The sequence below is a fragment of the Chamaea fasciata genome, unplaced genomic scaffold, assembly GCF_029207755.1.
Source record: "Chamaea fasciata isolate MVZ Bird 193981 ecotype frontalis unplaced genomic scaffold, bChaFas1.0.hap1 SCAF_9, whole genome shotgun sequence".
Classification (NCBI taxonomy): domain Eukaryota; kingdom Metazoa; phylum Chordata; class Aves; order Passeriformes; family Sylviidae; genus Chamaea; species Chamaea fasciata.
The window spans coordinates 4293370-4305507 of NW_027094094.1; the positions used below are offsets into that span (position 1 = coordinate 4293370).

The following is a 12138-nucleotide window of genomic DNA, read 5'->3' on the forward strand; positions in this document are numbered from 1 at the left end:
CTAGAAATGAAACAACACAGCTTTTGGGATAATTCTTGTAGGGGAAGTAATATATAAGTGACTCTTTGATGGAGGTATCCAGGGCAGATATGGAAAAATATCCACAAAACATCCACAAGTGGTGATGCAATTCCTCCCCACTCCAAATCCCTTCAAGTCCTCTCTGCCTCCTATGGGACCCACTTTGCTGATGAAAATGTGTCTGGAGAGCTGGTTTTCTGCCTTGCTTACCAGGAAGTACCAAGAGAACATAGGGATCCTGGAATGAGTTTTGTGTTCCTGCCTAGGAAAATGCTGTAGCAAAGTTACAAGCAGAAGCTACAAAGCTACAAATATATGTGTAAAGGATACAGAGAATATATAAAGGAAAAAAGATAAAACCCAAAACAGCATCCTGGCCTTGGAATCCCTCAATGAGTTTCAGACCACCACGACTCCCAGTCTCACTTGTGTTTAACTGCTTTTTCTGCCTTCTCGTGTCCCAGGGAGAAAATCCAACCCCAAACTCCAAGACACAAACTGCTTCTGCAAAAAGCAGTGGGCAGAAAACTCAAGAGAATTGCAGACTGACTGTAGGGGCAGGGAAGGTGGCATTGTGAGTACTTGTGCCTGTGGCAGCAGTCGGGGAGGAAAGTAAAGAGGCAGGTGAGGTGTGTTGGATGAAGGACCAGGACTGGCTTTCTCCCAGTGCTGAGCATGTTGCTGCCACTTTGGCACATGGGCAATGGAGAGCCTGGGGCTGTCAGCAGAATGGGCTCTCATGCTGGGATCACCAATCAAAAACATGATCCTGCACTCATCTCCCAACACACAGCAAATTCCAGCCTAGAGGGGGCACCTTCTGAAAGTGTTCCAGTATGTAGGCATTGAAATTAGTAGTACCTGAGCACACGACACCAGCATCTTCACTGTGTTGACAGTTGTGGCTGCCCCAGCCATTGTTGCCGCACTGGAATAGGGATGATTCCGACCCTGTACAGCTGACATCATCCAGGTAGATGTTGCCACTGCCTTGTCCAAAGTAGGCACTTGATGTTGCAGAAACAGCAGAGCCACATCCCAGCTGCCTGCACACCACCTGGGCATCATTCAGGTCCCAGCCGTCGTCACAGACAGTGCCCCGGCCCCCAGAGTGTGAAATCTCAACGCGACCCTCGCAGCGGTTCCTGCCGTTCACCAGGCTGATGGAGGAATCTGGGAAAGAAGGAGTTAGGGGAATTTGGCAAGAACCTCTAACGCAAAGGCACCTTCTTTTGCCAGGGCCTTGGCATCAGTCTACAAATTTCAGGCCTCCACCACTCCCACTCTTGGCTGTGGTAAACTGCTTTTCCATAGTTTTCCTCTAATTAGGGAGGAAATTAAACACAGACCTCGGCCCCACTAACTATTCAGCAAAGAGGAATTGCCAAAAAAATGTGGAGAAATTCAGGCTCACCTGAAGGAATGGACAACCTTAACTCTCGTTGATGGTTGGTTGTTTCATCTGTTGGGAAGAAAAAAGAAGTAAGAATTGACCTCCTGGTGGATGAAGGAGCATGGCAAGATTACTCCCAAGACTGAGGATGTTGGTGCCACCCTGTAACATGGGAGATGGAGAGCTTGGGGGGTCAGCATGGTGGCCTTTCCTTGTGTGATCAACCGAGAACATAATCCCACACTCATTCCCAAAGCACAGCAAATTCCAGCCCACTAAAACCACAAGCCTGTGTCTTCCCTCGCCATGGTCTTGGCAATGCTCTATGAATTTCAAGCTACCAGAACTGCCAGTCTCAGCTGCATTCTTACTGTGCTTTTCCCAGGCTCCGCTCTCGCTTGTGGAACACTAAACCCCAAATTCTGAGGCACTAATTGTTTCTGCAAAAAGCAGCAGCAAGAAAACCCAGGAGAAATCCAGACTCACTTGGAGGAGCAGAGAAGATTAATCTGGGTGTGGCTGTGGCATGTGCAGGGGAAGAAGAGAAAGAAGCAAGTGTAGCTCTGGTGGAAAAAGAAGGATGGCCAGGTTACTCCTAGCACTGGGGATATTGGTGCCACCCTGTCCTGGGGATCTCAGCAGGATGGTTTACTTAACCCTGCACTCATCCCCAGGACGCACCTAATTCCTGACAACACAGACCACAAGCAGGCACCTTCCTTGGGCAGGGACTTAGCGTTGCTCTACAAGTTTCAGACCCCCAGGACTGCCTGTCTTGGCTTCAGTATGATGTACTTTTCCTGGGCTCTGCTGCCCCATGGAGAAAAGCAAACCCCAGACTCTGCAGAAATGATTGGCTCCTCCAAAGTACTGGCCAGAAATTGTGGACAGATTCAGACCCACCTGGAGGAGCAGATGACATTAGCCTAGGTGTATCAGGGCTGGTGGCATCTGTAGAGAAGGAAGAGAAAGAAGCGGGTGAGTCCCTGGTGGGTAAAGGAGCATGATCACATTTTTCCCAGCTGGGGATGCTGGTGTCCCATGGGAGAAGGAGAGCAATGTGTAAATCTCAAGGGTGTTTTTCCATGGAAGGAGGAAGAAAGCCAGTAATTTTTGGACACGTCTTCAAAGCACCTTTTTTTTCTTTTTCCTATCAAATGAGTCCTAATTTAATAGAAAAAAAAATTTAAATGAATAATAATAAAACTGATAGAAACTTTTTGGTTGCCGTGAGATGTTGTGGACTTCCCTTCAGTGGCAACTTTCAAGGTCATACGTGACTCAAAGTGTCTTCTGTCTTAAACTCTGTTTTAAACTTCTTTAAAGAAGCCTCTGCTTCTTTTTGGAGTTTATTAAAGTTGCCTTGTAACCCAAATCATTCTATGATTCTGTGATTCCATAAGTCTATTACTTTAGGATTCTTGTTGTACATGGCTGCTTTCAGTGACTGAATTTACAATACATGTGATCAACAAATTCAGATGAGGTATGTTTTTCCTAGAGAGCTGCCTCTTCTGGGGTGCAGAGCAAAGTTCTGGTCTCTGAGAAATAAGATATAATTAGTAATGTCATATTCCACAAGGGCGTGGCAGCCTTACAAAATTATCTTTTCAATTCAGTTTCAAAAGGATGTAAAGAGAGACAACGGAGGGCAAATCTGCCAATTAGCAAACCTATTTCTCATATATACTTGATGTGTTTTTGGTTTTTAGCATTCTAAAAATACTGATTGTGTTTTAAAGTCCTTAACAATACTAATTAGAGGTTTTTGAGGAAACCAAACACTGTTTTCTATTTGCACACACGCAGGCTGGATTGTTACAGTCTCCAAGGTTCTATTCCGCATGCCTGAAAGTCCCAAGTTAGTAAAATGCACACACCTGGGACTTCCTGACACCCTACAACACAGCTACTGTGTCTTTCTATTGCGCTCCCATTAAATCATTTAAAGCGAAATAAGTATTGGGTGGTTCTGTGTGCATTTGCAGGGTGGAATTTGAAGTATTAAAACACAAATATATATTACAGCCAAAGGAACTATAATCCCTCATAATTCCATACTGAAACCCACAGATTTATAGGAAGAAAGTCTCTCAGTCTTTCATGTCAGAATTCTTTCTAAATTTGGTTCAAACTTAGCTACAAGACACTACTGCAAGACAATACTAATTTCATCACACTAAATTCACTTCAACAAAAACAGTGCTTAATTGTGATATGGGTTGCTCCACATTTTTAATAAGACAGCCTGATGTTATCTAATTTCAATCTGTCTTCTCATCTTTGCAAAGGGTTGATTAAACTGGCCTGTATAGAGTGCCATGTATAGATCCAGCAGAGCACAGTAAGACACCCTTGTTCCTACCTTTTTGAGAAGAAGATATTTTGTGTTGCTTAGGTGAGGTGGCGTCCAGGAGTGCTGCATTTAAGAGGAGTAAGCACAGCAAGTCCCTGGTGGCACCCATCTTGTCAGCAGATCCCAGCAGAATCGAGCATTTGAATTTATACTCTGCACTGGTAAAAGACTGGGGCTCCCAAGGTCAGCCTGGCCCATGCTGTATTTGATTTATTATGCAATAATTTTTATGATTGTCGGATCTTTACAGAAGGATTACATTGGAGTGGTAAAGTTTCCTCTTCCTAGATAATTTGTGTTACCAGGAAGAGAAGTAACTCTATGCCAGCCAAGATCATGACATGCCATTAGTTTAAATTATCTTAACTGCACGTGCAGGCCCAGACTTACTTTGGAAGCAGACCAGTGAATACAGGCGTTTCTTTGCCTCAACCATCCCAATTTTATTCATTTATTGCTAATAGGTAATTGCTTGATTCCGCAAACTGGAACATATTGCAGGATGAGGCAGCAAATTCAAAGCAGGTTTTCTGATCAATTCTTCAGCAGAGAATCCTATATCTATCATAAATGTTGATATTTTAGTTCTCCATTTGAAACCATAGGTTTGTTTCCCTGCTGTTTGTACACACGCGCACACACACACAAAAGTCATAAACGGGATTAAGTCAGGAATCAAAAGTAAATTCATGCCAGTTTTTTGTGACATACCCTAAGTGGGCCTCACCTGTGGGCCTCTGTTGAGCTTGCTGTGCTTTACCAGTGCCTTCCCTCAATCTACAGCTGTGGTTCTCAGGTGCATCTGCCAGCAGGACTCCCTTCAATGCCTTGAATCACCGAGTGTATAAAAAGAAAAGAAGGATGAATTAAAATCAAAAGTCCAGTTGAGCTGGTTTCCTTGGTTGGTCTGTGCGAAGTCCTAATGGAGTTGTAGATGACTCCTGGGGGCATGACAGCCCACACTCCTGTGTGCTGGGGTCATTATATTGCATTTCTACTGTTTCTGCTCACCTGACGAGGAGAAATAGAAGTCAGCTAGGAACAGGCCAGTCGTTGGTCTGATATTCTTTTCATTATACCCTGTCCAGGCTGTATGTCTCTGTCCATTTTGGCCACAAGACCAGCTACAACCAAACTGCAATAACTGGACCTAACTCAATATTCCTGCTGGTGTATTCCAGCCTTCCTTCTGTAGAAAAGCACAGCTTGGGTCTAGAACAAGGGGAATAAAGAGTGCTCTTCCTGCAAAGGTTCACAGTGCCCAAATAGAGGGAAGAAAGACAAAAGGCCAGAGTCCAGAAACAGAATCAGAAGCTGTTAAAGCCATTTCTGAGAAGAGCAAACAAACTGGAGGACAATGGTAAATACAATCAATTGTACTCACATGTTAATAAAGAAATGGAATCCTGAACATTGCTATTCACAGCTCTACTGCTCCTGACTGCCTGACAAGAGCAAAAACAAGACCATGTGCTCAGTGGAGTGATCACACACTGTCATTGGGAGGGGGTCGTGAGGTCAATCGTACTGCAAGATTGTTGAAAAATGAGCCAGACTCATCTCAGTGGTACCTACGTGGTGGCGGGTTGAGGAGCAGTGGGCATGAACTGAAGTACAATAAACTGAGCTTAACATAAGGAAAGAGAATTCCACTGGGGCACTGAACAAGCAGAGGGATAGGTTGCCCAGCAATTCTATAGATTCCTCAATTGTTCAAGGTATTTACAATCAACTGGACACAGTCCTGAGCAGGTTGTTTTCTTTGACCCTGCTTTGAGCGAGGGCATGGACTTGAGGATCTCCAGATCATGCAGCCATTGCTGCTTTGAGACACCGTGAACAGAAAATTCATGGATGATATCAAGGAGTTTCACCAATAAAGGAGGAATTAATTTGCGGTGTTTAAATATATCCACAGTAATTAAATCTGCTAGTAAGGTCCATGGACACGTGAATATGTCAGGCTACTTCCCGGGTCTTACCAGTTTCAGATTACTGGTGCAATTCTGGGACTTCCAGTAAGTGTTTTTTTAATTATATGAGGACCTACGCCTTAATAACAGGTACCTTTGATTGGTAAGGGCTAATATTCCAATGTAATCTACAAAACGTGCCTCAGATTATCTGTTTCATCTATTGCACACACTGAGATCAGAGCAGCAGGAAGTTTTGTGCAAAACAAAGTACCATAGAAGTCCTCAAAAATCATGAGTTATGAGACTGCATTTCTGCTAGCAGATCAGCAATCCATTGTGCTGTTCTCACATCAGGAATAAATGAAACTTTTGCCTTGGCTCTTGACAACTTATCAGGGAGATAAAATACATAGGATCAAATATGTCTTACTGTAGTCAAAAGTCTTGAGACACAGGAAACATTTGAATAAGAATAAGTGATTTGTATAAGAACATCAGCCTCCATAAATGAACAAGCTGTTATTTCAGAGGTCAGCTGCTTGCTGGAACAAGTGTTCAATAGATTATACTGTTACAGTTGGATTAAACCCCAAATGTTTTTAATGCAATTTCAATCAGAAATTTCAAAAGTTTCAAACTGTTGAATTTCTCAATCAGAGTTGTCATTTCTAGTGGTTCTTAGAGTTGTTAAATGCCATAGAAATCTGTGCTGTGTCCATTGATCAATCATTTTCTTTCAGTTTAACAAAGGAATAATAAGACTTACAATAACACTCTGTGCTGTAGATCCACGGGCTGGTTTTCTGTCATACACTTCTTGCAGGAGGGATCTTGAACAGAAATAGTCTCTCTATATCTGCCCAGGAGTGCTCTGCAGGACTTCAATTCCTATTATCTGTCCCCATTCATTTTGTGTTGTACCAGCTCGGCCGTATCCTGCCAGGGGAACACCCAGCACTCAGACTTTTAGTCTCCTTTGCTTCATCCCCACAAAAGGAAAAATGTTCAGTTTTAAGTCTAGGAAAGTGGCAAAAATAAATCTCCGACATCTTCTGAAATGCAGCTGAAGTCAATCTGTCCACCACCCATGGCTGTGTCTGACATTTGGGTGGTGTCCTGGGTCTCATGGCCTCAAAACCCCATGTATGAACAGACCTCACTACCCACATGACATGACACACGTGCACTTTTGTCACATAATGAATGAGTGAATGTCCCCAACAGCCAGAACTGCCTGTATTTGAAGGGTTTCTGGCAGAGAGTGTGACAATAACCTTGGTGGATGCTTCTTATTGGGCCCTATCTGCTCTTGCCTGAAGTGCCCCTGCAGGGGTCTTTCCTACTGGAAAGGAATTCTTTCCTAGGAAAGGAATTCTTTCCTAGTGCTTTAAAGCTGATCCTCAAACCTGGCTTTTGACCTCCAGCCCCTTTCTATACTCCTCTATTCAAATCACCCTTAGTTCTTTGCCGTGTTTTTAGCTTTTGTGTTCATTTAATGCCACTTTCCTCTCTGAGTTTTACTGAGAGAAAAAGCACCTAATCTGGGGGGGTCTAAGGCAAATGGCTGCTGAAAGAGAAGGTGTGAACACAGAAATCCACTTGGCTCCAAGACTTCCAGCTCTCTTCAGTGTTACCGTCTGTTCACCTTTTTGCCCTGACCTTGTCTTTAAGCCAGAAGAATCAGCAGGAAGGAAATCATGCTGCCAGTTGCCAAAGGGAATGGCTCAAGGAAAGTCAGCTCTTCACATGTAAAAATCCCTAAGTGCAGGAAAAGCCACTGGTGCTCAAAAGAGAATCCAGCAGAACAGGTGTGCTGCTGCTGGGTGCTTTATGGGGTACATCTAAACCTAAGGGAAGTATAGAGGAAAGTAAAACGCATTTCTATCTGTGTGAAAGACCTGTATAAGCAAGAAATAGGAATCAGTCATTTAGTAATTTTACAGTAATCACTTCCCAGCACCAATCTGTTTATAATGTCTTGCTCAACTTTTATGATACTTAAAGCTGATACAAACTGATGAACATCAAAGTCCTCCTCCAGAAATCTAATACTGACCTTATATACACCATTTTGTCTAAATGCTTTTTTACCCATTATGGCTCTTTTCAAGAATGTGTTTCTATGTCTGTCTTTATCCAGCCTCATTATTTCTTCCTTTGTTCTCACAACTTGACAAGGATTACGTGTTTCTGAATCCTTTTAATAATCCATGAGCTTTGAAAATGCATTTGAAACTAATTCTTTGGCCACAATACTACATCTTTGTCAAGGATTTTTGTTCATCCTCTATACCTCCCAGAAATTAAAAAGAAATTATCTTAAAGCAATTTTCCTTCTGGTTAAATACAGAAATGCAAAGAAAAAGCTGAGTTAAACTACTTTAAAAATAATAAATTGCATTTACTTGGAATATTAGTGGATTAAAAGAAAAATTGTTACTAAATTTCTGCATATATAGTGTTTAAGGACATTCAAAAGCTAATACAGTAAGAATTCCTTTTTGTGATATGGCTGTGGTACCATGTCTCACAGTGCTTGTGTTTCAAGTCCATTTATGTCCAGAGAAACACCCGTGGTCATAAGGGAAAGAAAAAACACATTAAATTTACGTAATGTTCTTCACCCTGAAGAGGCCAACTGCACTAAAGATCTTGATTCCTAAACATGTAATTTTACATTTCTAGCTGCGAATGGTTTTGATAACTTCCCCACTCAGCCCAGCTTGTGCAAAGTCCTCACGGAAATTCCCTGGGCAGCAGATATCTACATGTGCTCTGCCTCTTCTAGGAACTTTATCTTTCAAAGCTTAAAACCAGAAAACACTCCAAAGAGCCATAATGAAAAAGCCAGGCTTACTGGTTGTGCATTTTCTCTGATCAAGGCCCCAGTAATTTATAACTTTTGTATAAAAAATGTGTGCCTTGATTTGTCATTTAAAGTAGAACCACATTTTTGTTTGTATCTATCACAAATCTTTAAACTTATTGATACTTCTTGCATTCTTCCCTGCGCTAATCAAAGATCTAAAACCATGACGCAGTTTATCTTAGGAATGTGCAGCTTTAATAATTAAAATCTGCACCAAAGAAAACCTTACCAATGAACAAAAGAAATTTCTTTCTATCTGCAGTCCAGTACACAGTGCAACACAATTTAATTTTCTGAGCTGCATGTTTGATATTCTCTGAATCACACATAGAGCAAGATAGAAAACAAAGTGTAGTGTGTGCCATTTGCTTTCCCATTTTACTTTTCCCCCACCTAACTGGGCAGATCATTTCTGCCAGTGTGCTTTTTATGGTGTGAGGGATGTTCTACATCTGACCATCTGAGGCAGCAGGATTTACTGAATAGGTGGGCAATGACAATGGTAAATACATCTCACCTTACCCCCACATTACAAGGCATTCTATAACAGTTTGTAGTCAGGCAAGAAAAGTTGGATAATTTTGCCACAGTAAATGAAACCAGTTTTAAATATATATTGCTGGATTAAATATTGCATGATGGCAAATATGCATTGACATTTAACTGTGAGCCAAGAGAAACCATTAAAATTAAATATTTGAATTAGCAAATGTTTAAATAAGTTATGTGCATAACTTTTCTACTATGACTAGTCTCCAAAATCTTTTTGTAGACCACTGGGGCAGTTGAGTGTTTGCCTTAACCTCTGCATGATCAGGCCTCCAACACACTTGAAATCCATCCTGAAGATATTTGCTGAAATACTCACTGCTGGAGCAAAGCTCTCAGTTTATGAATTTCACAATGACGGTGCATATTGAGGGCAAACATACCTCAGCCTCCACACAGGAAAACTCCCCAAAACCACACCAGGCTGTGCCACACCCTCCTGCACAGGGGCAGAGCCTGGCACAACTGGAGCATGGCCGTGCCATGCCAAGCAGCAGGTTTTGTTCTTCACCATTCAAGGACAGAGATGAGGTCTGCCTGGTGGGCTCCATGCTGTGTTTGCCGTTGTATAAATAACCAAGATTTTGTGTAAAGAACAGAGCCTAGATGCTGGCTGCACCATAATTCGTGGGCAGGCACTGGCTACAGTAACCAGCTGCCCAAGGGCTGACAGCCTGCTGGAAGGGGCTGGCAAGACTTGCTTGCCTAAGCCAGGCACTTCAGCAAGCATCTCTTTGTTACAGAAGATGAGTTTTATACTGTTCTATTCATCTAAATATGATGGGAAGAATAAAGGGGGGAAAGTGGTGGAGACATCTTAAAATGAGAGGACATAAAAAATATTTTTGTGGCTTTCACTGATATTCAGATATATTAGACTGACTTCAAGCTCAACAAACCAGAACAGATCAGATCCATAGAAATGTTCAAAGTACTCTGAAAAGATCCTGCATTGTGTTTGCAAGTTAGAATTTCATACATCTCATCTCTTGCTATATCCTATCCTCATCCCTGACCTCTGTGCTTTTCTTGAAGGTTTCACTGTCCTGCACTCTGACTTTGGTGTTCCCTGGTCCATGTGAATACAACACCACAATGAATCTACTCTTCCTGTCATGAGGATGGGTGAGTCATCCCTTCGAAAAGAAAAAGACAATAGCCATTGACTTATTCCATTGTTCTCTTTGTAGCTGCCACCCTACAGTGCAGCAAGATTGGTGTAGTTTTGAACCAAGAACTTGAGCTGAGAATAAGAATAACATGGCCTTTTACTGAAGTGACCAGCAGCCTTGAAAGAGAAATAAATGTTAGTACAAACCTTTTCAAATAAGATTTGGTGGAGCATTTCAGGGAAGCCAGGTTAAAAGAAGAAAATGTGAGAGCAGATGTTGTTTATTAATAATCACCATTTGCATTTATTAAGAGCACCATAATGACTACACCATTTGCCCTAAACTTAAGATTTTATATAAAGCTGGAGAGGACTTATTGTACATAGCCAAAGAATGGTGAATGAGAACTTCAGACCTTAATGCAAATCTGACAGTGCAAATACTTCTTTGGGGCCATTGATATATTTTCTATTCATTCACCATTATTTAATAGAGTGGGAAATTATCGAGATGTGGGGTTTTGCTGCACTTTTGTAGGTTGTGGTTGCATGATAACAGAAAGTTGTCAGAAATCATTAGCTACTCCACTGACTTAAGTCACAAATACTAAACCCTTATGTGTCATTAAACTTTCATGCAGTTCATTCCTCAATCCATGTTATCTCCCAGCCCTCTTCCCCTTCAGGAGCCTTCCACTGAAAAATTTCCTCCAGCTGTGGTGCAATTACTTTATCACAGTGGCACATAGTAAGTGAGAGGCATTCAAGTCTGATCGCAGAGGCTTTTTTCCTTGGGAAGTTTTGAATATATTCCCAGCTCCCACTCCTTATGAAACATGTGGCCCAGACCCTTCCCCAGCTCCTTGATCCTTCTGTGGACACGGTCCAGCACCTCAATGACATTTTCCAGTGAGGGGCCCAAAACTGAGCCCAAGATTTGAGGTGCCCCAGCAGTGTTGGTTCCCTGCACATGCCACACGATGGCACTCAGGGTGAGAGACATAAGGTGTTACAGACATAAGGTGTTACGTGGTGCTGATCTTACAGCAGATCTGGCTGGATTTTTTACTGGCAGAATCAAGATATCATCTTGAGAAGAGGGAATTTATGGTTCATGTACTATGATTAAATAAGAGAGCCTAATATTACAGGGTGGCAACCATTTGAGGGTTGTTAAACTTGCCCTGGTCTTTTGGCTTCCTTCCATGTTGAGTTGTTATGTCAAGCCCACCTCTTTTGATGAAGAGAGCCTCCACCAAGGAAAGCCTGTCTGGCTTGGATTTTAATCTTGAATCATCAATGAAATTACTCAGTGCAAGGAAATTGCTCAATCCACCAAATTACTCAGCCAATGTCACCAGGTGTTTAGCAAGGTTTACATAATCTGGTATGGAATTACTTTCTTTATTTTCTGCTTCAAGAGAAACCCATCCAGAATGAAAACAGTGACTGAGGGGAGAACTCATTATGGTCTGCAGCTTCCTCATGAGGGGAAGTGAGGGACAGCACCGGTCTGGTCTGTGGTGGCCAGAGACAGGACTCAAAGCATGGCTTGAAGTTGTGTCAGGGAGGTTTAGGTTGGATATCAGGGAAAGCTTCTTCCCTCACAGGGTGCTGGGCACTGTCCAGGCTCCCCAAGGAATGGGCACAGCCCTGAGTCTGCCAGAGCTCCAGGAGTGTTTGGACAACACTCCCAGGGATGCCCAGGGTGGGATTGTTGGGGTGTTTGTGCAGGGACAGGAGCTGGACTCGATGATCCCTGTGGATCTCTTCCAACTCAGGATATTCTGTGCTTCTATGAACTGCCAGGGGCTGACAGCAAAAATTAAACTATGCACCGGAAACATCAGATGGAACGGCAGATGAATTAATGTTTTCCTGGATGACGAAAGAATTCAGCTCTGAGAGCGATGAAAGACTTGG

General features: G+C 42.5%; 1 protein-coding gene across 1 annotated transcript in view; it reads right to left on the reverse strand.

Annotated features, from left to right (window-relative positions):
- Positions 1 to 2336, reverse strand: part of DMBT1 (deleted in malignant brain tumors 1) — a 57124-nt gene extending 54788 nt beyond the window's left edge. The window contains exons 1-3 of the mRNA XM_066191624.1: positions 2318 to 2336; positions 883 to 1194; positions 189 to 226 (exon numbers count right to left, since the gene is read on the reverse strand). Coding sequence (XP_066047721.1) covers positions 189 to 226; positions 883 to 1194; positions 2318 to 2336 — 369 coding nt within the window. The remainder of the gene's footprint in view (positions 1 to 188; positions 227 to 882; positions 1195 to 2317) is intronic.
- Between the last annotated feature and the right edge of the window lie 9802 nt (positions 2337 to 12138).